The 27,689-nt window shown below is 42.2% G+C and overlaps 1 protein-coding gene across 4 annotated transcripts; it reads right to left on the bottom strand.

The window, feature by feature from the left end:
- Positions 1-75: 75 nt before the first annotated feature.
- Positions 76-27,689, bottom strand: nfkb1 (nuclear factor of kappa light polypeptide gene enhancer in B-cells 1). Of its 4 annotated transcripts, none has more exons than XM_015373284.1 (22): positions 27,402-27,689; positions 25,375-25,450; positions 24,620-24,701; positions 21,301-21,341; positions 20,403-20,501; positions 11,945-12,096; positions 9,944-10,107; positions 9,269-9,427; positions 7,324-7,428; positions 6,922-7,013; positions 6,422-6,560; positions 6,178-6,312; positions 5,985-6,092; positions 4,799-4,954; positions 4,585-4,714; positions 4,397-4,511; positions 4,123-4,324; positions 3,644-3,813; positions 3,449-3,551; positions 2,558-2,697; positions 2,256-2,486; positions 76-1,312 (listed from the first exon to the last, which is right to left on the bottom strand). In XM_015373284.1, the coding sequence occupies exons 2-22, from the start codon at positions 25,411-25,413 to the stop codon at positions 1,097-1,099; spliced, it is 2,778 nt and encodes a 925-aa protein (XP_015228770.1). In that variant the 5' UTR covers positions 25,414-25,450; positions 27,402-27,689; the 3' UTR covers positions 76-1,096. The 4 variants fall into 4 exon arrangements, with proteins under 4 accessions (XP_015228770.1, XP_015228772.1, XP_015228769.1 ...); XM_015373286.1 differs by having other exon boundaries at positions 4,585-4,711; positions 25,375-25,418; XM_015373283.1 differs by having other exon boundaries at positions 25,375-25,418; positions 27,402-27,688.

The raw sequence follows: 27,689 nt of genomic DNA, 5'->3' as shown, positions 1-27,689 counted from the left end.
GGTTTAATACAAACTCTTACTCTGTTAGAGTAAGGGCTAAAAAATAAACATGAGTCTCAAAATATAAAAATGACTTTATTAAAAAAAATGAACAACCAGTTAAAGATGAACTGTACAGAGCAGGAAGGACATAAATATGTGAAACATGGTTGCCTAACAGCGCCTGGACTACAGTTCCCATAATCCTCTGTGGCTTTGTTTGTCCTGGAAGGCACCAATCTTCTCATCAAGCTCATAAATTTCAGTTCATGAGAGAAATTTAAACCTGCAGAGAGCAGAAGGTTCAGGTACTGGTGGAAAAGGAGGGAGGCTGCTGGGTACCAATCCTGTAAACATCTGGAATTACAGCAACACAGCGGAGATCATTCAGCTCGTTACAGCAGAACATTCTGGGGTCAGGAACCAAGGCCCTTTAACAACTGCTTCCACGTCCAACATAAATGTTTGAATTGTCCTGTGATGGACCGGTAACCAGTCCAGCCTTTAGTCCACCTAATGCCTGGTGCTGGTTCCAGCCCGGTTCGGCTAAGATCCACTCTTGCCGGGTTCATCAGCGGCTGCTTGAAAAACTGAGTCCAAAATGTTCTGCTGACAACTATGACCTAATCTGAATGAATCGACTTCCCTGGAGGCTGAGAGTCCAGATGTTTTCCACAGGTTCTGCTGCTTCCTGCTGATCGCATGGTTCTGACCCAATCATCTGCCGTGAACCATTAGCAGTTAAAGTTCTGATATTTGGGTCTGAGTAGGTCCTGAACAGGTTGTGATTTTTCTCCTACTGATATTTTGTTCATCCAGAGCAGAACCACTCCCGGGCCCACAGATGTCCAATATTCAGACCTGTTTGTATCGGATCAGAACCTCTAGCACCATTATGCCTCAGCTTCATCAGGAACTAGTGCATCTTGCTCTTCATGTTTGAGCTTCAGGGAGCTGTTTAGAAACTGGAAGTGAAGCTGCAGCACCGGTTCTCTTCCTGTCAGTAAAAAATCAGAGGTTGGCGGTCCAATCGGATCAACAGTTCTGCTCAAATATTAAGAAACTTTAAGCCTTGATGAGTCATGATGAGGAGGTGAAATCTGGACCAATCACACGGCTACGCTGTGGAGAGCTCCACCCCGCTGTCACAGACCCCGCTGTCAATCCGAGCTTCCAGCTTCAGGTTCTGAACCTGAGGGCACAGAGCTTCAGCTGCCAGATCATCGCCATGCTCCTGGTTCTGACAAAGCGCCTCCTCCAGGATGCGGAGTGCCCTGCACTCCCCCGCGGACCTGAGAGCAGCCAGCAGATCAGAGATGGTTCCCCCTGAAACCTGTGGAATAAACACAAGAGATCAGAACCAGCTGATTGAAACAGACTGGGTTAATAGCTGAGGTCACCTAAAACTCAGCCCAAAACTAACAGGTTGATTTAAATCCAGAAATTAAAAATCCTGCCCTGCCTGGTTCTGGTATCGGTGAGTGTTGTCACATTTACTTTATTAGGCCAACCAGGAAAAAGGACCAAACCATGTGACAAAGATACTGGCAGAACCCGACTCTCATAAGGAAAATAACTTTTTCCCACTTTTCTATTAATTTTCTAAGGAGGTGAAGAAAAGGGAATCTGTGTTACACCAGGCCATCCTCTCTGCTGCCTTTCCTTTCCCATCATAAAAAAAATGGCTCAAAGAAGAACCTTAAATTAATTCAAAGGTCATGACCTCCACCCAGAAGCTGTTTGTTTGTCTGTTAGCAGGACAGTTTTGTCAGAGGTGCTTCTCATGACAAGGAACAATCCATCAAATTTGGCTATTTGATAAAAAATTGTGATCCCGATGGTTATCTGGATACAGGTGATTTTTAAAGGATTCTTTAACATTATATGGCAGTGCAAACAGTTTCCCCCTAAACCAGAGGGTGGCAGCAGTGACTATTCACAGCTTCAGCATCAGACTCCAAAAAGTCCAGAAATATCAGACTTAAAATACACAAACACAAGAAAAGTGAACCAGTTATTTGTTCATGCTGTAATGAGAGTGAATGACGGGGGATCCCCCAGCTCTTTTTTCAGGTCTTTGCAGAAACTGCTGTCATGTTCAGGTAGGAACCTGAGCCGCAGCCAGAACCCATAAACCACCTCTGGAAGACCTCAGGGAGCCTGGAGAACCTAGGAGGAGCCCTTTAAAAGCCCTCCTCACCACTTTGGACAGGACCGAACATGGAGACGAGGACTCAATGTGCTGGCTTATAACCATGGTAACTGGTCTGCGTTACCTCGTAGCTGTCCAGCAGGGTTTTGGCCGGAAAAGGACTCATCCTGAAGGCGGTATTCAGGATGCCGAGGCCAAGGCTGTGAGCCAGGTTCTCCCAGCATCCTTCAGTTTCCAGGGCTCCGCAGACGGCACGCTTCACCTCCACGTCCAGGCTGGACAGATCACCCTGGGGAGGGACAAAGGCTCGCTGGCTCTTTGATTCGTACTCTTTACCGTTGAGAAGGTCCAGCACCTGATCACACACACACACAGTCAGGGTTCTGGTTCAGTTCTGATTTCACACACGTGTTGGTGTAGATGTACCTCAGACGAGGTGGCCATGTTGACTGGAGTTGTTCCGGGTACGTAGCCTTCATCATCGTCATCCTCCCTGTCTTCTTCACATTCCTCCTCCTCCTCGGAGAAGAAGAGTGGCTCAAAGTTCTCCCTCTGAGGGTCAGCACCTAAAACAAAAGGCAGGAAACGTAAGCGAAACTAGAAAGATATCCAGACAACTTCAATCTGACCTTCACTGAATAATTTCTGAAGTTTAAAACAAACCATGAAGAAACAGGTAAACAGAGATCAAAGTAAAGCATGGTGGTGACAGCATCATGCTGTGGGAAAATCTATGAGGAGACTTAAGTGAAAGTTAATCTTCCAGCAGGAGAACTATCCTGAACATCATGCTAGAGATATAAAGGACGGGTTAGACCCGAGCAGAATAATGGGTTTGAATGGCCTAGTCAAAGTCCAGATGTTAATCTGAGAATCTGTGGCACGATCAGAAAACTGGTGTTCTCAGATGTTTTCCATCAAACCTAAGGAGTTTGAAATGAATAGAATAAAGAAACAAAGTCTGTATATGTTCAAAAACTCCAGAACACCTGGACCTGCAGCCAGAGGAGGTTCTAAAGAGTTCTGCGACAGGTCGGCTGACCACAGAAGCACGACTCACTTTTTATATCTTCATTTCTAAAAAACATTTTTGCTGTTTCTTTTACTACTGACATCTTATTGCATATGCCTCATTTCTGACCCAGTCTGTGTTGGCCTGACTAAGAAAATAGGAATAACAGATGATCATGTTAACACAGGAAGCCGCCCACCATCGGGGGGAGAAATAGTCCTGGTTCTTCATGTGCTTCACTCTTAGCTGGACCAACGTTCAGGTCTGAAAAATAAGCATGAACACCTGATTCTGGCGACCCCTACCTGCAGCCATGAGGAGAGCTGTCAGCTTGACGGAGCCGCGCCCTGCAGCAATGTGGAGAGGGGTGGAGCCGTTGAAGGTACAGCAGTCCACCTTGGCGTTTCCCTGGCAACAGAAGAACAAAAATGTCAGCCTTAGTAGCGATTGACAGAGATGGCTGCAGGTGTCCATCTCCTCTCTGACTGATCGCTGCGTACCTCCAGCAGCAGGCATCCGGCCAGCGACACATTGTCAGTCTCTGTGGCGAGGTGGAGGGCGGTCCGCCCATAACTACGCTCCTGGGCGTTGACATTGGCTCCGCCTACTAGCAGCTCTCTGAGAGCCTGCAGCCGATTTGCCAGAACTGCCAGGTGTATGGCACACAGACCTGTGAAGGTGGAGGCAGAGAGCGTGAGCTGCAGGATGTGTGTGTGCTCCTGTTTTCATCAGGGTAAGGACAGTTTATCCAATTTTACCATCAAAGTGAGGACATTTTGCTGGTTCTTTTTTTCTAACGTTTACGATTAAGATAAAGAAGTTACCTGAGGTAAGGTTAAAGTTTGGTATGCACTGGTAATGTTAGGTTTATTGTAAGGGTTAGGGGAAACAAAGGGTTGATAATAACTAGAATGAGTGGGAGTTACCACATGGTCCTCACTACATATAGCAAGACGATTATGTGTGTTTGTGTAATAACCTGCTGTGTTGCTGGACTCCATCAGCTTTCTTAGCTCTTTGTGTTGCAGTAAAAGCTCCACCATCCCACATCCTTCCTGCTGCGCTGCCAGGTGAAGAACTGTGTTGCCATGACGATCCGTCAAAGTCGGGTCAGCGCCAGCCAGCAGCAGCGCTTCTGCCGCCTTCTTCTGCTGGGTGATAACTGCCAGGTGCAGGGGAGTCTGGTAAAGGTAACAGACCATTAGAGTGGATCCAGGTTACAGGTACCTCTGATTCCTGGAGAACCCCATTACCTGGTGCAGGTGGTTCCTCATGTTGAGCACCTCCTCTCCAGTGAGAGCGGACACTACCTGCGTCAGGCTCATCAGCGCCTCCTGCTGGCTGTGGAGAACTGCTAGATGCAGCCCCCTGTCAAGAGAGCAGAGCATTATTGAGCAACAGTCACGGTCAAACGTCTGTGTCTGTATGTGTCTGTACTGACGTGTCGCCATCCTCATCCTGTGCCGTCATCAGGGGGCGCTGTGGAGCCAGCAGGTATGCTGAATCGCCTGTGACAGAGTACCGGAAGAGAGCGTCGAGCTGCCTGTGGGTCGCCTCCATCAGTAGATCTTCTGCAGCAAAGATGTTGAAATGTTACCAGAAACAGAAGTGATGATATCTCTCATCATGGTGTCGTCTGCATGTAAAAAACAAACCTGCTCCAGGCTTCAAGCTGACCGCTCCATCCTTACTCCTATCCCCGTCCTCGGGGCCCTCTGACTGGACAGGGCCGAGCAGCACAGCCCCGGCTGTCGGGTCATCGTCTGGGTCGCTGTCGTCATCGCTGTCGTCCACACCGCCACCCTGCAAAGCTTTAAAACAAAAACCAGTCTGAGCCAGTTACCCCTGATCTGCTTTGTGCCGCCACGCAGCTGATGAACACTGATGAACCATAAGAACACACTCAGGATCTCCAGGTTCCTTCTTTTAGATTTTTTTATATTTCTATATATAAAAAAAAACTTATTTCATAAACTAAACAAAAAAATTGAACTGAGCTGTAGTGACATTAAAATAACAGTTAAAATCCGGACTCCAGTCATCTGCTTTGTGATTAAAGCTCTAGTCTTTCCAGGTTCTGTGCTCCATCCATTAGCTAGGAATAGCAGATCCTAAGAGGGTTCCTGAACTTCGGTGACCGTCAGGACCTGCTGACCAGATCGTTGAGCATCCAGGTGTTTGTTCACTCAACGCCAGGATGGAACAGCATCAGCAATGACCTTAGAGCAGAAACTGTTGCCCCCCAGGCTACCTGGGAAAGGTCAGAGGTCATTTCCAATCCATGTGAAGTCAATCATTTAGCAGAGAGACGATTGTTCCTGAGAGAACGTGTCGCACAGCTGCACATCTTCCAGTAGTGGACGTCTCAGCAGATTCAGTCAGAGATCAGAGCGTGAAGCTCAGAGAGATGATTAGAAATCCACAAGCTCCACCTGAGACTCTACAGGTCTCAGTTAGCAGGTTAAAGTTTAAAGGTCATATTCCTGAACCTGACTGTCTTTCTGGACATGTTGAGGGAGAACTCCTTCTTTTTCTACATATTGACCTGGGTTAGTTAAGCTGCATCTGGTTAAGGAACAAGATTTATGGGACAGGTGAGATCGTAATAGAGATGTTTGACCATAATGGACACTGGGTTCCTGGGTCTCACAGCTCAGTGAATAACGAGTGTTGAACATGTTTGGTTCTGTCGTTTGTTTTTTCAGGATGGATTTAAATATCTTAGAACCCAGGGAACCCAGATCAGCTTTATTATTTCTAGATCCATGAAACACTGGAGTTGTAGATAAACAGCTTGAATCCTTAAAAGTGGACAACCAATATATCTTCAGTGTTTCTCACCGTGCTTCATGCCGCCTCCTCCTCCAAGTCCAGTTGAGTAAGCTGTGGAGAATCCTCCACCTCCTCCCCCTCCTCCATAGTTGTAGGAGGTGTAACCCTGATAGTATCCTGCAGAACACAACAAACACTTTCTCAACTAAAATCCCAAATGAATATATTCCAACATGTTTTATGTTAAATACTTAGACTTCACCTCCTCCTCCTGCCGAGCCTGGTCCTCCTCCTGTCGCAGGACCTCCTCGGTACAGTCCTCCTCCTCCTCCATGTCCACTGAAGTCCTGAAAGTTGGGCAACGTCTTCTGTCTCTTCCTCTGCACCTCCTCTTTATCTGAAAACACAAAATTAGTCTTTTACTATCTGAACCGGATCCAGAGGGCCTCCTAGAACAGAACTAGAACAAATCTAATCAGGTCTGGGGGCAGAGTCAGGTGACAAACCTATAATCTGAGGATGGTAGGTGAAGGGTTTGGGCTCGCTGGTCTCGTTGTCAGACTTCCTCTTTAACTGGACAAACACAGATGTCGGCTTCTGGAGGTTCTGGTCTCGATACTTTGGGGTCTTGAAGACGATCGCAAACTGTTGTCATGGCAACATTATGGCAAAAAAAATAAAAAAATATCAAAGTGATATGAAGTTAAAAAAGAACTCAAAGTACCATCGTAACCTAAGGTCAAATTTTCTTCACAAAGCATTGTGGGAAATGCTGAAGCGTTGTTCGGGTCTAATCGGATCTAAAAGCTAAGCCGCTGCAGAACCACAGATGTTCAGTGAGACGGGCAGCAGGTGAGGCTGATGTCATCTGCTGACCCTCTGATCCTGCAGCAGGTTTACAGCCTCAGGTTCACACCAGAGCAGGAAGCACAGTCCTGAAACGGTTCCTGCCGTTTGGACTTTGCCTGTTGTTGAGATAGCCGCCGCTGTTACTGATAACACTGACCTGTCTGTGGACATCAGTGGGGGAGAAATCTCCCAGAGCCTCCCAGATCAGCCCCGACTCATCTTCCTCATAGAACCGTACCTGGATATCATCTACAAACACACACACACACACACACACCATGAATGAGCTGAGTCCTGAACATTAATAAGAGCCAAACTAAAGCAAAGTTTGAAGCAGGAAAAAGAGCCTCATAGAGCTGGAGCCTCTTCCCTATCTGGGATTTGCATATAAGAGGGGAAAACCCCAGAAGTTGGACTTCCTCCAACACAACAAACCTGTAAAAACCAACCAGGAAAAGCCTCCAGCTGCTCACTCCTCAATAACTGCCTGCAGGTTTGGACTTCAGGGCATTTATTCCTAAATAAATGTTAATCCACTGATCAGAACCACCGTGCTCACCTTTTTGGACTTTGTCACAGAGCAGGTAGACCTCCTCTCCTCCTGTCACACAGCCAGCGGTCCGGTCCATCCTTACAATCTTCAGGTTTGAGGCGTTGGGAGCCTCTGAGGAAAGAAGGACACTCTTTAAATACATATTGAATGAAAAAAAAAAAAATTTTTTTCCCCTTTTTAATTATATTAGGGCTGAAAAAATTATTCGGATTAATGGTTTATTTCAATAATTGTCAGCTAATTTAGTAATCGATTAATCGTTAACTGGAGAATAGAGACTCTAAGACTTGCCTTTAGGTGACAGAGCGACCCACATAGAGCAGTAATTATACCATAATTAAAACATATATATATTTTTGTTTTGTAAATATGCTCTATCCAGAACTCCTCACATAGAAAAGTTTTCGTTTGATATGGTTTAATTCTGTAAAAAATCTTCTTAAAGGAACCTTTTGCTATTCGATTATCAATAAAAAAAAAAAAAAAAACTTGATAATTTAATCGATTAGAAAACTAGTTGTTAGTTGAAGCCTTATTTTAAACTAAAAAGGTCTTCAGGGAGAGAAAAGGGAACCCAAGTCCTCGTTTCTGTCCACCAGCATGGCGACCAAGCTGCTGTGATCATCTATACGTCGTCTGCAATAAGCAAGGGTTGATCCGGACGAAAGGCAGCTGAAACAAAAGGTGAAGCTCTGGGTTTCCGGCTCCATCTATGCTCTAGATAAAGGCAGCAATGATAAAAGCAGTGAAAGCCTGGATTGATGCTGCTGCTTCTCCACATCGAGAGGAAGATGGTCCCTCTGATAACAATGACTCCCAGACCAGGAAAGGCAGATCCAAACTCGCCAGATCTCTTTTGTCACCCGAGAATCTTTTTCAGATACTAATTTAAATTGGAGGAAAACTCCAAGATTCTGGTCTGAAGAACTGCTCATTTTCAAACCCAGATTCCCAGCCGAGAAAGACTGACCCCCAATAGGACACCTCGATTAATGACAACAACGGTGGAGTTAAGATTTAGGAGAACTGGTGATTCTGACAGTCTGAGCCCTGTTTTGGTTAGGAAGCTTGGAGCTCAGAGAAATGCTGCAGAGTTCTGAAACCTGATCATAGGGAAGGAAATGAGAGCAGGAGGCGCTAAAGAAGAGAAACAGTGAACCTTGCTAAGGACAGCAGAGCCGATTTCATCATCCACACATGAACTCGCCTCTAGTTTCCATAATGAAAAGCTAAAAAGCATCAGATTGAATGGAGAAATTCAAAGAGAACCTAACAAGCAGCTGTATATTAACTTAACAAGAGGAAGCGGGAAACAAGCAGAGACCAGCTTCAACCAGCTTCCTTTTGGGTTCTAAGATTCCAGGTAAGATGATCTAAGGAGCAGACCTGATGGTTCTGAAAGATGCAAGGAGATCCATGCTTCAAGAAGACAAGCAATCAATTTTAATGTCTTTCTTTGGTCTACGACATCCCACCATACAATGCACACCCAACAGTAGAAAGGGGGAAACAGCTTTTCGCTGAGACAGGTTGATTTGTTCCAGACCCATGTTTACATCAACACAACCACATAACACGCAGAGATCATTTTAAACTGACTGAACACCTCAGGTGTGAAAATCACCCTGACGGTTGTTATCCAAACCGTTTCTAAGTGTTTCCTCTGTGATGACACGTTTGAAGTTCAGTCAGGTTTCATAGCACTGATACAACAACGGTGAAGTTTACTAAAGACAGGTTAAATAACTTTTCCCCAGTTAATAAGCATGACCTTTTATTAGAATATGTATGGTACAAAAATAACAACATACTATCTATTTTATTCTGTACAGAGGACTGCAGAATGTGAATTGTGTTCTGGTTTAGGAGCTACATCTTCAAAAAAAAAAAAAACAGGAATCTGTAATTCAGGCCACTTAAAATGTTTTTGCACGTGGACGTTTGGACTCACTGCTGTCATAGATGGGCTCGGACACCACCGGCTCCAGTCGTCTAGAGAAACCGCCGTCGCTGTCAGGGAGGAACGCGGTGAACATGAGGCGGACCACGCTGAGGTCCATCTCCTTGGCCTGGTTGGCTGCTGCGCTGCTGATTACGCTACGCTGGTGCTCTGAACACACAAAACAAAGAAAGCTGACAAAAGAACCAGGATAGAGAGAGTAGAGCCAACGCATCCTCAGAACCCATACAGAGGCTTTTCATAAAAGAAAAAAAAAAAAGTTTATAAACAAATACCAACAATGACTGCACAGATGAATGATAAAATCTTCAGACAAGAATGTTTTACTTTCATTATAAAAATCAATAAAAACATCAACTGACAGTAAAATAAGTTAGATAATTGATGGAAGTTTTTTTCAATTAAAAATGAAGTTTGCCATTTAATCTAAAGGTAGGTTTTTAGTACTGAAAATGCTCCATATGTTTGAAAACGGTCGGGTACAGGATTCATAATTGGTAAAAAAAGAAACTTGGAGAACCGGACTACTGTGATCATAAAAAGATCTGGATCCCAGGAGGAAACTGGATTAGCAGCACATTTTAGTCCTATATTTACATTAGAGATTAAACACCCCTGAATTGTTCTGATGGGTCCGTTCAGACTATATATATCAGAATCACTGACCTGTAAGGTCCCGTGGGACTCTGACCTCTCCCTGCTGGGCGTCAATCTCCGGGTGGATGGAGACCCCGCAGTTGTAACCCATCCTGAAGGCTTCGATCATCCGCTCCTCCAGAGTCTTCGCCACGTTCTTCTTGGTCACGTGGAGAATCCCCAGGTTGGGAAAACTGCAAAGTAAGCAGTAAGCAGAGTAAGAATTTGTCCTATTGAGGAAGACCAGATCCAAACCCAGCCTGTTTCTCTCACTAACTGATGCCTTCTTCTTGCTTCACTTCTTGCAGCAGAAAATGTTAACACAGAAAAAAAAAAAAAAACATTTTAAAAGGCTTAAGAAAAAAAAAAAAATTAAAGAAAATCGTTGAGCTTATCTCAGATTTAGTTCCATCAGTAAATGTGCTAATTTCTTTGTCTAATATTTCTAATATTTCTAAGTTTATTTTACTCATACTGCAGACATTACATCTGTAAACGTAGGCTAAGGAACGTCCTTCTAGAAAACACGTCTGAGTCGAAGCTTCAGCTTCCTGTCGGAAGTCTTCACATTTTGCTTAAATGATTTGACAAAATTATGTTCCCTCATGATGCAATCTGCAGGAAAACAACCCCACAGCATGAGGTTGCCACCTCTCTACTTTACAGCTGGGAGGATGTTAGGGGTTTTTTACAAATTGAAAGACGACCATTAGATCCAAACATTTTTGGTTTTACCATCATCAGAACACAGATTACAGTACTAGTGGGTAGCTCTTAATCTCTGAGTTCCTTCGCAAAATATAATCTTAATATAGTCTTTTTATGCTGATGTTGGGATAGCAGCTTCTTCATTTCTGAGTGGTCCTTCAGTCCATGTTTATTCTGGACATGTTTCACCTCAGATAAGGACTCTCTCCATGCCTCATCAGCATCTTTAAAAGGTGTTCAGCTGATGGCTGAATATTCCATCATGGTTCTACTGGAACAGATGAAGGTGGAATTTTCAGCCATCAGGAAGTCAGACCGAAGGATGAACTGATGATACTTGGAGGAGGTCCATCTTCCTCTTCCTAAAATTTGGGCTGATTTATTTAGATGGTTCCATGATGTCAAACAAGGAAGCAGTAGGTGTGATCCTCCAAGGAACTCATGAGTTATGGACTCATCAGAGGCTTACAAAGCTGTGACATCATCTGAGTCTAATCTGAATGATGTCAGAATAAAGGCTGAGATGTTTTATGGAAGATGTTAACAATCAAGTTAATTTTAAACTGATTATTCAATATCAGCAATTTAAAGTCTGACTGAGAAAACAGAATGTGTGAAGTGGGCGGAGTTACTCCAAGCCCACCTATCACTATTCGATTCATCCAGGAAGCCCGATTCGTACCATCAGCTCTGCGCAGTTTCCATAATTCATTTAATTATGGTACTAAAATAATCCACTTACTAAAGAATGCCAATACACACCTTTAAAAAATGTTTTAGGATTTTTCTGAGACAATTTTGATGCTTTTTACATTTTCTCTTTTAAAACAGCTTGTCTGATGTCATCGTCAGGCATGCTTAGTGTAGTCCAGCTAAATATGATTAAACCATGTTTATCTGCATTTTAGTTGTTTCTTTCTTTAGATTAAGTGCAATATACCCTAATGGTAACACAAAAGGAAAACATAAAACTCAAAAAGACGAGATTTATGTTTAAATCCAAAGCCAAAGAAGTTAGCTTCCGGAAGTAGCATAGGATCCCATTTCCGGTGCAGATCGGGCACAGATGACTGATAAAACAGAAAGGACTTTAAGGCATTTATTTTCCCAGTTCATACATAATTAACAAATAACACATTATAGTTTAGTACGGTTACTATTTTTGGGGAGGGAAAAACGGAATTTAGGTCTTTTTTACAAAATAAATCAAGGGCCCAGATGCATCTATTGCGCATGCGCAAACGAGCTGATGGTAGGGATCGTGCTTCCTGGAAGGATCGGGTAGTGACACCATCACCCCTAAGAAATATATAGGGTTAAGACCTGATGATGGAGTCTTTGGACTGCAGGTCGGCGATGCAGATGCCTTTATCGCATTGCTTCCCCACCAGACTGTGTGCGTGGAGCTGAGGCAGCTGGGTCTGCGCCGTCACCAACTGGACCACGACCCGGGCTTGACCCTGGTAGTGACAGATCTGAAATACACAGAGCAGAACGCCAGCGTTAACGCAGGCTGGGCCCTCAGGGAAAACAGAGAAGAAGAAAAACGAGGAGGACGCTGTGGAAAGAAGAAGCTGCTGGCTGCAAATATTCGATGATGAGTGGTGAAATCAGACAGAATGAGGTTTCTGAGCTTCACAGATGAGTCACACAGACTCAGACCTTTGGACTTTTTTAGTCTATCTGTGGTGGTTCAGAGAAACTTTCTCCTGGTACAGATGACTCACTGAAACTTCTTACCTCCATTGACATAAGTGATATCTGAGGTAATGAATTTAGGCCGCCCAGATGTGAAGCAAGATGAGCTGAAAACAGTCCACCTTTCTTACAGTTTGAAAAAAGATTAGCAGATGTTTTGTGATTCAGATAGACGATCAGAGCAAAGTTTCAGACTGAGCAGTGATGGCTGTGTTCAAAAGAAGTCAGAGCAATAATCCCATTAAACCAGGTCTATAATCTGCAATCATAAAGAGTTTTTCTTCTTAAATTTACATGCCAACCATCTCAGTCAGATGGACTTTCCTTTCTGCCCACACGGGTAAAGATCTGAGTCATCTAGATGCTGAAGCTTAGAGAGGATCAAAGAGACATTGAGAAAATGAAGAGGAAAATCTGAGTTAATTAATATTCCAACTTCATGGTTTCCAAATATTATCCATCAACCCTTGCAGGTCCAGGACTACAGTCTAGAGATCCCAGAGCTCCCAGTGACTCTTTCTGGTTCCTTTTAGAGAATCTGAGGTTTTCTTAGTCACGATGCGATATGCATTCAATCTACAGAGTTCAGATGTCTACCTTCGGGATCTCTTCCCGGTAGGACACACATTTAGAGGCCATTCTGATTAAATCAGCCACCAAAGGTGACCCCCTTTTATGACAAGAAGCAGCAGCTCCCCTTAGGGAGCCCAGATATAATTACTATTTTCATTATATTAAATATGGTTTTATATTGGCTACTCTCCGTAACTTGCCGTGGACAGATGGAGTTTAGGCACCAGCACCCCTCGCTACCCCCCTAGGTATAAGTGTTACTGAAAATGGATGGAATGGATGGATGGATGGATGGATGGATGGATGGATGGATGGATGGATGGATGGATGGATGGATGGATGGATGGATGGATGGATGGATTTTGCAATATGAGCTTTGTCCCTTGGCCAGGTTTTGGACTCTCTGTCCCTCATGAAACAGAAATCTAATTTGATTCAACAGTTTAACTCCCTATTTTAAGGGAAAATAATGTGCTTGAAAGATATATTTGTATCTTATTTTAATTTGGGTAAAAAAAGAACACCTTTCCCAAGCGATCACTGTTATTTTCACCATAAAATATATTGTTTAACTTTCTTTTTTTTTAACCTTCATCTACTTGCAACCGCATCAGTTGTCATGTGGGAGAATGGCTCAAGGCAGGATAGCAGCGTTAGCTACATGGAAGGAATAAAGGTAAAGTTTTTAAAAAACCAACAGTAGTTTTATTGGACGTTATTTCTAAACACTTCATATTTCTCTTGGATCTACAAATAATGAGAACAATACCAGTTTAAAATGTGAATTTTGAGTATATTTTATGCTAACTCTAAAGCAGATTAGAATAATAGGTCATGAGATTTTAAAGAAATGCCAAACATGATCATTTCCAGTACTATATATATAATATAATATTTATAGTTAATATAAATATTTATGGGATTTCATCACAACCACTATCAGTTAATATTTCTACACACTGTGATAAATTAAATCAAAGAGAAATATCTGTAGTGCTTTCTTGAAAGAACTCTAGAGATAGTGTTTGGTTCACAGGGAAGAGGGTCTGCATTGTGTTTACAGAAAGATGCTCCAGTCTGCTGATCCCCAAGGATCTATCACAGTTCCCATTCTTTGCATTCTAACCGTTGGAAATGCTTGCGTCAGTAAGAAGGTGGGTAGGTTTGACTGAAGACGGCTGGGATATCTCACTGGGAGGTGGACCAGTGATTCCTCTGGCTTTAACGGTTTTATTCGCGAGTCCTTTCCATGAACCTGGAATTACCAATCCAGGATAATAAAAAAAAACATCACGGAATGAGGAACTGGATAAACACTTTTGACTGAATTGGCATGCATGACTGGGGATCTACACCAAGTAAATCATTTTTTTCTTCCAGCACACAGGCAATCTACCACCAAAGGCCCTAAAAAAAGACAAATGCTGATAGGTTCCTTTTGTTTTATCTTTCAGGGATTTCTCAGATGTTAATTTTCGTTATCTCTGTGTGCAACTGTTACCACATGAGAAACTCTTCCTGATTCTGCTCTCTGTGTGTCAGCAGCCGTGCCGCTGCAGACATATGCCTGCAGGAACATTGCAACTGCTGCAATAAATAAAGCCGAGCCCACTTCCTCTTCCTGGTTCTGTTGGCCACTCAAAGCGAAGAATCAGACGAGTGTGGTTCCTAGAATCAGAGCGAGAGCTGCAGTTTGAGGGTTTCCTGGCTTGTTCACATGGTAAGTCAGCGCTACCTGACAGCTGCTACAGGTCGAAACAGAAGCTGGAATCTAACCTGATGCCCTTTGAGCTCTCTTTCTCTCCAGGGGTTGATTCAAAGGAAGAAAGTCATTAAAACATCTGCAATGGTTTCATCGGGTTGAAGGAACAGAACAAATGAACAAAAACCAAGATAAAGAACGTTGACATTAAAACTAACAGCAATGATTAATGTTGGAGGCTCTAAGATTTCTAATGTAAAGAGGAGCTGCTGCAGATCAGAAAAGGATTAAAACCCATGGTTTAGTCCTGCATGGAAGCAGATCAGAGGTTTTGACTCATCCTGTTCCACCTCCAAATGATGTTCCTTCCATGTTGTGCTGGAAGTGTAGCCTGTAGGGGGCAGTGTTGGAATCTAAAGATCCTTTTATCTGTACTTCATCATCCAAAACATCAGGCCGTCACAGAGATGTTCAGGGACCGTTGGACACAGAGCTGTGGGGTGTTCTACAGAGCAATTAAAGCAATCCAGTCATCAACACAAGGTTCTGGTGATAGACTGACTTCAATAAAAGGATGATCCCACTCAGCCAACTGAGGTGGACAGCGCTCCTTCAATTTAGAGCCAAAAACATTAGTTTCACTTTGCTAGATTCAATACGGAGTAGTTTTAAACACTATGAGACTGAAAGGGAAATGACGCGCCTGAATTAGTCAAAAAAAAGACCCAGACTGACCTGAAACTGTTAAACAGGAAGCTGAAGAACTAATGACCCACAGAGAAGCTCTCAGTCCCCGACCTGCTCTACACAAGGTTTTAGAAACTCTCTCTTAGATCCAAGCATGGCTACACAAGTCTAGAAAAACATGTAAAAATGATGCACATTCCCTTTGTTTCTGTCTGAGCTTCACTAAAACCACAGCTCATGAAAAATCTACCTTGCAGGACAAAGATAAATATCTAAAATCCTGCTAAATCCTCCTCCCAGTAATGGTAATAATGCACAGACTGTACTTCCACGTAACACGTTTACTATTAGGATTATAAGGGCCAGTTTCCTGAGCAGAACCTGCAGGATCACCAGTTTTATCCAAAATGTGACGACAACCACCTGCTTAGACATTCTGTGCATTAGATGAGGTGGGAGTGGCCATGTCAGGAGCATCTGGTTCTATCTGACATCAGCAGACCTGAGTTTTGACTCTGGTTTAGGTTTTGTTTTGGTTTCATTCCACAAAGCAGCTTAATTCTTAATGATGCTAACATAACATCTTTAATGAGCTTTCTCTTCTGCAGCTTGTTTTGTACTGTATTGAATAACTTCTACCAAATTATGTCACCATCTTTACATCTTTTTAGAACCTGCTTCCTTAATCCTTTCCTTACAAATGTTTGTGCTACTAATAATTAATGAAACCTGAGGAGCTTCAATCTGCTCCTCTGACACATCCAGCAGCTTCTGCTCACCTGGACTCCTGGCCTGCAATCAGAAATCCAGCTGCAATTCAGTTCAAAGCTTTCAAAACCTAATAAAACAACCGTAAACGGACCAGGAGGCAGAGGAAGGGCGAGGACAACATGTCAGATGTGGTCTGGTTCCTATGATGCAGACGCTGATCATAAAAATCAACAACTGGTGCAGATTGTGAAAAACTTTAAGACATTTTAAAAATGAGTTTGCAGGTTAAGATCAGCACTAACTGGAGCAGCAAGGGTCCTTCAGTAGGACAATGTTACCATCAGAACCGTTGGATTGGACCTTCAAAGCCTACTTCTGATTGCTGGATAGATGTTTGTCTGAACTGGAACCAAATCAGAGAGAAGCCAACCGAACCAGGAACAGGTCCCTGTGGGACTCCATCTGTGAATTTGGGGTTCCAAGATTAAAGTCCCATAATGCACAGAACGCTGCTGAAATATCTGTAGATAAAACCTTTAAAGGTGCTGAGCCAGAGCCATGTTGGGCTCTGAAGCAGCCTGGGATTTTTCACTCAGCTGAAAATAGCTTGTGAAACTGGTTTTCCATGACATCATGAAGCATTTTAAATAGAATGCCATGTTGTTGGTGTTCTTGGAGGCTGAACAGCATTCTGATCTTTTGTGCTTTTATTCTACTGATACACCGGAGCACACACACACACACACACACACACACACACACACAAAAGAAAAGAACGGGCAGCTCCTACAAGAATGATGGCTGAGAATCAAACAGCATTTCTGCTCTTCTTTGGTGTTTAAGTAGTTGGTCGGGATCCGATAGCTTTGAATGGAAGCTCTGAGTGAAGTAGATGCAGGTTGGACTCAGATGTGGACGTTTTCCGTTTTCCGGCCTGGCTGAAGCCCATGATCTGTTGGTGTGACGAGCCGCTGCAGCACGAGCGAGGGGTTAACTGTGTCAGTGCTTCTGGCCTGAGTGGGTGCCGGCACTGACACCGCGCTCTCACCTCAAAGTTGAAACTCTGCACCTTTCCTGTCTGTGACGCAGCGCTGCTTCCTTGTAATTAGCGGTGGGTGTCATGAGGAGGAAATTCCCAACAGACATGAAAGCTGCAGAGGCGTGTGCGGTTTTAGAACAGGCTCCTTGTCGGACAGGTCCGGGCCAGCTCTGTTCGGATCAGAGGTTGCCGAGGGCGACAGACAGACAGCGAGCCCGAAAAGGATTCTGACCTTCCAGAGGGATCAGTCTTTTTGGACTACACTAAAAAAAAAAAGGTGTAAGGATGAAAAGTAGGAGAAACATTCTGGAAGGTTCTTCAGGTGAACTGATGACATAAGTCATCATGGAAGCATAAACACTGGTTCAGATTCAGACGGCAGCAAAAAGCAATTTAAAAGTAATCTAATAATAATTAAATGTTGCTGAATGAAGAGTAGCTGGTTCTGGCTGTGGGCAGGAAAGGGCTCCTGTAGAGGTATGTGTTACAGCGACTGCGACATTGCCTGAGATCCATTTTCTCAGACATTTGTTAATCACTCTTAGTCAGCTGGATATAGGCACCAGCACCCCTCACGACCCCGCTTGGGATAGGTGTGATGGAAAATGGATGGATGGATTAGTGAATAAAGGTAAAAAGTAAGTACACCCTCTGTTAGTTCTAGAGGGTGCACTGCAGGAAGACATGGAACATTGCTTCCGTTCAGCAGCATAGCTCCCCAACCAAGTCAGAACTGAGAAAACTCAGGTTCCTTAAGGCTCAGATGGTTCTTTGAGACCAACTCGTCTCCACAAGATGACAGCTTTGATCCTGAACCTGCTTAGTGATACTATTTGGATGAAGTTTGCCAGATGCTTTAACTTGTATGCATTAATTAAAAACTGATCAGGGTTCTCATTGATACAAGGAAGCAGCAGATGATGTTTTTTTTCTCCAGATTATTCCCAGAAAACAAGAAATGAAAAAGATCAAGATGAGTTAAAAATCCAAAAGTCAAGGAAACTTAGTGCAGAAGCTGAAAATCTGGGCTGATAAGGAGAAGACGTAACTAAGAGAAAACAAAAGGGACGAGTAAGAACCATCGGCACTGCTGTCCCACGGGGCACAGGGGTTTTCCCGCTCCACAGCCTTGGCATGCAAACACGCCTCAGCAGCACCAGCCTGCAGAGGAACACCGCTTCCTGCTTTGGTTCTGTGACTTCATTGTCACATTCTTGATAAAACAGAAAACACAGGAGCAGAACATGACCTGACACCACCCCACAGGGTCAAGTGTTCCTGAAAAACAGGTCCCTGGAAACAGACCTGAGAATCATCCCGACAAGTCCTCAGCCAAATCCCGGCCCGGAAAAACGAGACAGATGATCCAGGAACTTCCTCCCTTAAAATAGCTGACCTGCATTGGATCAGAGCCTGTTCCGTGTTGATTAGCAGATGTTCGGGCAGGTGAGCGGAGTGTGTGTTGGGGCATGTAGATCCCATTAATCACACAACGTTTGGATTTTTACAGTAAAGGGAAAAAAAAACAAAAAGAGGCAGCAACAGGAATCTGGGGATTTCCTCCAAACGTGGGAGTTTCAGAGTCCAAACATCAGCAGAAAACAGAAATATTTTGGTCCAGAAGGCATCAAAGATCTAACAGAGGAGAGATGGACGGTTTTGAGTTAAAACCTTACAGATTACATGTTTAGCCCTGCATAGCGCCACCTAAAGGTGTTATTTCAGTTCTTCATCATACAAAACCAAGTTCAATCCCTCAGTTCATCCGTACAGAAAGCCCGGCTGGTACTGGCTGTCTGGATAAGGTGAGCACGCCCACTCCAGGCTAATTTAAAAACACAATAAACCCATTTAACCTGCTCTGTTCAAGAGGAAAATAAACTCAAACATGAAGGATTTGCAGAAGCCTGGTTCCATCACAATCCAAACTGAAGCTCTTTTGATTCAGATGGCCAACTGGTGCCATGATGAGCGGCCATATTGGAGGAGGCGACCCGTTGATTGGTTTTAAATTAACCGTTCACACTTAAAAAAAAAATGTCTCAAGACAGAATTGGTGCAATGAAAACTGCACACTGAACCTTTCCACTCTGTTATCCAGTCCTCTGTATCTCCGTGTTTAAGAACTTGACTGGAACATTGCAAGAAAAACATGCAGGACAGAAGGATTTTTTAGACCTGGGTCTGGGTCCGCATGTCTCTTCATCATGTCTGGAGGAAGCTCCAGTTGCTGGACGTTTCCTGTTCCGTTATACTTCACTACGACCATAGAAACAGAGCATGCAGAGCATATAGGCGCCATGAGAACAAAAACATCTCACTAAACTCCCTTAGGCCATTCAGTTATAATGATGAAGAGTGCTGAGCACACTTTTGCATGTTCGCTAACAGCTAATAGCAGTGTTCTCGTTCAGCAGTTTAACTTTCAAGCTTAATGTTGGAAACTGTTATCAGAATGTTTAGCTTCACCTATATTAGGTTTCCCTCACTTTAAAGGGTCTATTTCATGAAAGGAGTTAAAAATGTCTGAGTAATCCTGATGAATTCTGCTCCTCCCTGTCCTGGAAAACAAGACAGGTCTACGTAGAGCTGTCATTACCCTCCCCCTCCAGGAAGTACTACCTTCACACCAGTAAACAACACCCCTGGTTTCTCTAGTGATGTGTGGCAGAGCATGATAATTTCTGTCCTAAGTTGAGACAAATGATCTAATTTAGCAGCTAGCATGCACAGGGAAGCAACTGTTCTTTTATAGCTGATCTCATGGCCGTGAGATCCCTCTGACTTTGTTAAGACTTCCAAAAGTAGAGCCTTCAGACAGAAGTGCCACAATAGATCAAACATCTTCCTTCTGGTTTGGAAGAAACACTTTCATAATAGGAATACTCCACAGTGGCAAAGACAATATTTCATCATATATATGCTTATATTTGATGTTGGCAGACTGCAATAAGTTTCATACAGAACCGTATGCTAACAAAATTCCCAATACGGTAACATGCTGTTGGCCTTCTTCATGTTAATGTCAGGGTAACATTTATGCAAAAAGTGAAAGTACGTAAAGAAGTTGCTTTAAAATGTAAAGAAGTGCTTGATTTTCTATTATTCATATTTTATGTTGGATCATTTTTGGTGATCTGTGAATACGAAACTTTGCGCTGAGAGCAGACCTCATTGTCGACACCTTTACACCACAGAGGCGCTGAGCAGAGATAAAGTCAGCTCAGTGTTTTCAGGAAGTGTTTCCTCTCATGCTCACAGCTTCTAGCTGCATGTGAGGCTCGGTGCAGCCAGATTGGCTCCGTCTGCACCGTCCTCCATTCAAAGCTCACCCAGTTCAAACACAGAAAGCAGACAGACGTTAGGGATACCTTCACGCTCGGGTATGTCTTCCTGTTCTTCTCACTAGAGGCTCCTGGTAGACCGCCGTGAGACGGACCTTCACAGCCGTACCTGAACCTGAAGCCGCGCTGCAAAACAGAGAAACCCACACAGTGAAGAGAACAACACTGAATGGAAAGTTTCATGTCAACATTGTTACATGACCTCCTAAATAACAAATATTATAGCGCAAATGGAGAACATTAGGATCATGGAGCTGCTATGACCCTGTTTGGGTCATCTGCTAAAGAGATAGAGTCAAATTTGTTTCTGGAATATTTAGTTTATATTAAGTTGTTTACTCAATGTATATTTATACTGGCCCAAATCATCATCCCGCCACCACTGTGCTTCATAATAGGTGTAGAGTGTTTGTTCTGATCTGCTGTTTCTGGTTTCCTCCAAACATATTTGAGTCCATCATGGTCCTTCGTCTCCACCCTCAGAGGATACTGTCCCAGAAGTCTACTAGCTTAGCTAACCGTGGTCCTGATAATCATTCCTCCTTTCTGATGGCTTCAGTGATGCTTTAACTGATGGACTTCAGACAGTCTAACCCTAGTTTCAGACGGTTCCATCTAGAAAGTCACTGATGATGTCTCCCCATCTTTCTTAACCTGAACCTCTTTACATTGACAGAATAAGCACAGATTATAAATAGCATGATCAAATTAAATATCTTTAAAAGAAGGTGGATTCATTAAAATTTGAGTCTAGCATAAGATGTGTCTGCAGAATAATCCTCCTCAAACAAACAAAAAAACAAAAAACAAAAAAAAAAAAGAACCACAAACAGACGACTTCCTTTCTCTCTCTAAGGTCTTCTGTTTGTGATTGAAGGATGACGGCTGTGAAATGAGAGGGCTGCATGACTGGGTGGGTTTTCACCTGCTTTGGCTGCTCCAAGATCTGCAAGTACGGTGCGTCCACTAAAAGAAACAAAAACATGTTCTGAGTCAGATTTTTCTCTCAGTTTCAGACCTGAAATGTTACTATTTTTTTTTTTATTTCTCTTTGTTTTCTGCTTTGTCAACATATAGATGAAACAGTCCCATCCAAACAGTTCTTCTTATCAGTAAATTCTTTATCCTGAATCTGAACCCTCCAACATCCCATCAGAAGCAGAGCTATAACAATGAGTCTGTATTAAAGGGCATAGAGGATACAACTTGTGAGTTTTGGAGAAGAACAGCCACGATGTGGCAACTAGAAAGCAGAAAAAAGCCCCTATACTCACGGGATGAGCTGTTGTGTCAACATTGAACAGAAAACTCAACAAGGAACCAGTTTCACCTTGGCTTTTTTGTTCCCCTCTGAACCAGAGTCAGTCCCATCCCGTTTTAGCTGATTCATAATGGAAATAGGACTCATTTTGCATACATGGGGTTATTCCTGAAGAGAGTAGTTTAGTAAAATAACCGCACGGATCTCCATTAGCTCAGATAAACTATAAACATGATGTCATCTCTAAAACGATATGTTTATTTCATGATAGAAAAAAAACCCTTAAAACCCAGTGAGAAACCATAACTAATATGGTAACAAGAAAGAGAAAACAGTAGGGATATTAAAATATCCTTGTGTTAACTACCCAGCTGCTATTTCTAACTGTTAAAAATGACATGCTTTGCTGATTCTTCTGCTGAAGTGAAATTTTTTTGTGGACCATAAAGTCCATATGTGGTCAAATTACTGCGGGATTCCAGTCACTGATGTCACATATGTAAACAGAGTCCATCTGCCATCCCTCCATCAATCTAACAAGGCTACAACACATAAGCAAATCTGCAGTGACCGTCTTTCAGCAACAATTCTTTCCAAAGAAAAGCTTCATGAGCTGCATTAAACAAATGCTCAACAAAGACTTATAAGGTAGGGGCTTCAGCTGCAGGTAAGAAGAAGGTGTGTGTGAGTACATCAGCACCACAGTGAGGAAAGACAGGAAAATGGGGAGAAGTCTGTTTCTGTGAGACTTCTGTGTGCTCCGAGCAGAAACTTCATAGATTTGATCCCAAAACCTCGGAAATGTTCCCACGACCCGTCTGCACACAGTAGAAAGAAGTTTTAAGACCAAGAGCTTTAGATTAGGTCTGCTGCTTCTTCTTTACTTCACAGCCACGGGAAAGAGGAAGCGAGAACAGAGACGGCGCGTCACGAAACTACCCTTTCACTTTGCTTTCATTCATTTCCCCTGTTATTTCGTTTATCCAAACAGAAACTCTCTGTAAGTCTTTCCTGCCCTGCAGCTGTGAAGCAGAAACATCGATTTCAATCCCTACTTCATGCATTTGACCATTGCTGGCTTTTTTGTGTTTTAACAGCCAACCATCAGCTGAACAGACATTTCATTCATTCCTTCGTGGTACTAACAAGAGCTGCTGTTGTCTGAAGTAACCAAGTCAAATCAGGCCATTCTACACCTTTCAAGCATACCGCAAACTGAAAATTATGATAAGTAATCTTTATTTCTATGATTTGTTGGTTTACCCTCAGTCAAGAAAAAAATATAGAGAATTTCTTCTAAAGCAAATCTGATTTGATGCTTCAAGTTTGCAGGGAACCCCCAAATTTACCTGTTTTACAAGCTGAGCTTAAAAAGCTAATAGAGGAAAGAGGAGAAGGGTTATAAATGATCGGATCAGGGTTTGATCAAATGCTCCTAGAGGCCTGGATTTATGTATGCTGTATTCTGTCCTTCATATCTGCCAACAGCTTGGATGTAAACACAGCCTTGCGCTGCCTGTCTGTGATTGGCTAACAGCTTTACGAGTGGTAGTAGGCTGCACATTCATTTGGTTTGTTCTATTGCCTGTATTTTACATCTAAATGTACATTAAACTTACACTAAAAAAAAACAAAAATTTCAAGAAAACTAAGAGTTTTAAAATACTCTTATAAGTAGATAAACAAATATCTAAAATAGACATCAAAAGCTTTATCAATTTGTCGTGCACAAAGAACCACAACATACATTCAATTATAAATACTATTTAAGGTATTAAAAAAACGTTACATACCAATATTAAAAATTTAACTTTTTATTTAACCAAGATAAATAGAAAAAAAATACTTAAAAAATATAATACTTGGAATTCTGTGAATACTAGCATATACTATAAAATTATTAGTATATAAAAGAACCGAAAAGTTTTGAAAAAAGAAATGAAAATTGTGCAATTAAAAGTCCAGATAAATAAATTGAGTTAAGATGAAAATAAAGAAAACACTTTAAACATATTAAATTCTTTCTTTTTTTGACTATTGAGCTGATGTAACGAGTACATTTCTCCACTGTGAGATCAATATAGTCAGTCAATCAATCAATCAATAATAAATCCACATTCTCAATAAAATTTAATATATTATGTTAAAAAAACAAGATAGATAAATAAATGTAAACTCTGCGAACTTCTTATTACTTTAGAAACATTAATATTTTAATCATTTTCTGGATAAAAATTAGCTTAAATGACCAAAAGATAAAGATCTGGGACCATTGGGGCTCCATGGATGGGCCCTATTGGAAGCAGCTTAGTTTGCATAGAAAACAACGAAGCATTAGTGAGACCAGTAACTGTCAGAGCTCAGAGGAAAACATGTTCTACCACACTAGAACCAGGACTAGAACCCTCTAGGTTATAATCTACACCTGATTATTATTAAAGTGATTAAACTTCAAATGTCTTTATGGGCTCAGCCTAAGAGTCTCTGCTAAACCAGAACCATCATGACCAGAACCATAAGACCTCACCACCCTTCCTCAGCCTTTAGCCAGAACCTGTACAAGTTCTACTCTGTGAAAGAGGGAATATCAAGCAGGGAGTGAGGTTCAACCAAAAACCCAAACATCAGAGCAGTTTCATGTGGATGGGCGGATCCAAACAGGAAACAGTGAAGCCAAACCTCAAATTAACAGAAGAGTAGCGGTGTTAGCGCCAAGGTAGACCAAAAGAAAAGGTTCTGCTAGCNAAACCTCAAATTAACAGAAGAGTAGCGGTGTTAGCGCCAAGGTAGACCAAAAGAAAAGGTTCTGCTAGCCAACCTGTCCTCGGACCAACAGAATTATCTGTCTTCCCGAGGCAAGAAAATAATCAGAATCTGTTGCTTGAACTACCTGATGGTTCGTAGGTGGCCGTGGCCACGCCGAGCAGCTCTGGAGAACAAACACAAATAGATCCATGAAGGTGAGGAAGGTGAAAGTACTCACCTGACTGCAGGGATGGGGTATGAGGCATTGCTGCAAAGTGCGGGAGCTCCCAGGATGGGTCGTTCAACATGGTGTCGAAAATCTGCAACGGACAAAAAGCTGTGGAACATCATTCGTGTTTCAGCAGGACAGAACCTCTCTGGGTTCTAATGGAACACCAGGAGCTTATAGCAGAACATTATATTCAATTCCTGTCAGACATTTGAAGACAAAACAATAGAGTCTGCTCCAATCCATTTTCTGCCTTACTCCAGCTGTGGCTTCAAATAAGAAGGGATATAAAGTCAATCCATTAGGTCTCTGTCTACATTTTAACCTCTAAGCAGACACCAGCTGTGATGACACAGTTGGTTCCTTCTGATGCTCCATCACTCACTCCAGCTTCTCTACCTGAGGTTTCTATCCACTCCTGGAGGAAACATTCCTCATACTCTGCAAAACTCTCATTCTTTCTCCCATCACCTTATAAGTCCTTCCACCATGGAGAACACACCTGATTTCAGCTTAGAGTAATCACAAACACAATGTCCTGCAGTACAACAACTCAGGAATGGATGAATTACAAACCAAAATTAATCCGATGGATAGTTATTTGTTTAGTGTGGTTTGGGCCCTTCTAAAACCTCTCTGCTTTTAGGGTTTAATTTGAAATGGGTATTTCCAGAAATCTAAATTAATCGTTTCTGTGTTCAAGAAGCTTCTGGCAGCTGTTTAACATCCAGCTGGATCGTATAGCAGAACACAGGTGAGCTCACCTGGCTGGTAGCATGAAGATAGTGGTCGTCAGCAGCCATCGTGTCTGCAGAGAACACACAAAGCGCTCCAGTTACACTAACAGTTGGAAAAAACAAAAAAACAAATGAAAACTTGATCAACATTGAAGATAAGATTTTGATCAAAGAAATCCTCCAATATTGTGAAGTTAAAAAATACCAATAATGTTTTTAAAAGTCTGTGGACAAATCTGATCTGTAACTTCCCCTGATTTGTGTTTCCTATTACATGTAATTACTGACTGCCGTTAGGGTTGAAAATACTAAATCCTAAGCATAAATGTTCCAGATATTAATGACTGTAACAGCAGCTGATATAAAACAACTCCAGTTTTAACTACATTTTATTCTAGACGCATATTTTTAACAACATTATGAGAATCTTTACTGATAGATATCCATACAAAGTCTAGTTGCACAAAAAGAAAATATCTGTGCAAAGTTTTATGCAATTTTGTCAGCTCTGAATAAATATCTACTATAAAGACGATAAAAACAATTTAATTACATTAATTTGATTTCGAGACCTGAAATGGAAGTCAGAAAGCTGAAGAGGCAAAAATGTATTACCAGAAAAATCAGGGATATGTTTGTGCAAATGGTAAATAAAAAAACGCCAGGATAATTAAAAATATTCATTTTGCTTTTGTTTAGGATGTCCATCTCCATCCATGTTATGGCCTTTCTCTGAAAATTGAACAAAGAATGTCTGCTTGGTACATCCGGATTTTCAGATGAATAAAATTCAATACTATACATCTCAAAAGTGGGTCTAAATGAAAACGAAAATACACTAGGAAGATCAGGGGACAAAGAATGGAGCGTTGCGGTTCCCCAACATTAAATGCAGACACAGCTGTTAAAGCCATTGGTTTGCAGCAGAAATGCACTACAACTAATTACTATACATTTAAAAAAAGAAACCAGTTAGAAACTTTAGTTTTTTCGATATATTTGAGTTATTCTAGCAGCAAAGTTGTCAATTACCTATCTTAGATGTAATAAACGCTCTATGATCAGATATTTTTTTACATTATAATAAACTTAATATTTGTATTTTCAAAACAATAATTATTATTGTAAATAATAATCATTGTTGTCCCTGGTCTTTCATAATTACACTGTGTCCCTAGTCTTTCATAATTACCAATCAACAGTATTGTTTGATTTGTTTTATTTATCTTTTACTCTCCTGACACCTGATGCTGTAGAACAGCGCACGTCCCCGCATCATATGCACTGTGAACGCGCTTCCTTGTCAGTTAGCTCCCGAGCTAAAAGCTAACATCCCACCCGTGGGACTACTGCTGTTGCTTCGCGGAGGTGATTTGTAAATAAATTTTAAAAACGGACACAGAAGCAGCAGCATCCCGGATAAGCTCTCGGTGCTGGTGTTCGAGCCTAACCGAGTCCCTCAAGGTCCTGCCGCGGTTGCTAACGCTACCTGTGCCCGCTGCCACCGGGAGCGCGCTCAGGTTCCTACGAGACTCCGTTTAAAAATCACCCCAATTTATAAAAACCTCATGATTCCAGTTAATACGTAATGACTGCAGATTGTTTTCTACCGCCAATATAAATAGAATAAGGTGCTCATCGATTCGGCAGTTATAATGATAGCAGCATTTTTTATTTTCTTATTTTCTCACTAATAAATTCATTTGTCACCATGGACAGGACAGATTTCACATATACTACGACTCCAGAGTTTAGGCTAGAATAAATACTTAATTTTCTTAAAATACGAGCCGGATTAAATGTCAAATATCACAGCTTTAAAAAAAAATGTTTTTAGAGCTGTGTTGAGCGTTATAATCATTTTCTGGGTTTTATTAAAGGAACCACATTGTGTCCTCAGTTAAAGTTACCTGGCTAATAAGGAAGTAAGCAACACAACAAAGCAAGCGGAGCTGTACCAGTTCGGTCCGGTCCGGTCCAAGGCGCGGTTCTGACAAAGTAGAGAGCCGGTTGGTCTGCTCACTGTTGTTAATGTGTAGTAAACATGGTGTTACCTTGTCAGCTCGCTCAGGTGGAAGTCAGTTTGAAGTGTGACAGTTGGGGCTCGTTCCGCTTCACTTTAGTTCACGCATGTCCGTCATTATTTCCTCTACACGCAGAATCCGCAGACTCACTCTCACAGACTGGTTTCAGCTCCACGAAACCATCGCTGGTCACAGTGGACCGAGATGTTTAATCCAGTCGAATCTACGCAAAACTGAATCCTCCAGGTGACACCGAGAATTAAGAGATTGCAGTTCCTTCCCCAGTGGAAATTCCCTCAGATGTTCAGTTTTACCAGA

Source organism: Cyprinodon variegatus, unplaced genomic scaffold, assembly GCF_000732505.1.
Source record: "Cyprinodon variegatus isolate N-32 unplaced genomic scaffold, C_variegatus-1.0 Scaffold84, whole genome shotgun sequence".
NCBI classification, from domain to species: domain Eukaryota; kingdom Metazoa; phylum Chordata; class Actinopteri; order Cyprinodontiformes; family Cyprinodontidae; genus Cyprinodon; species Cyprinodon variegatus.
This window is presented reverse-complemented; position numbering and strand designations above follow the sequence as displayed.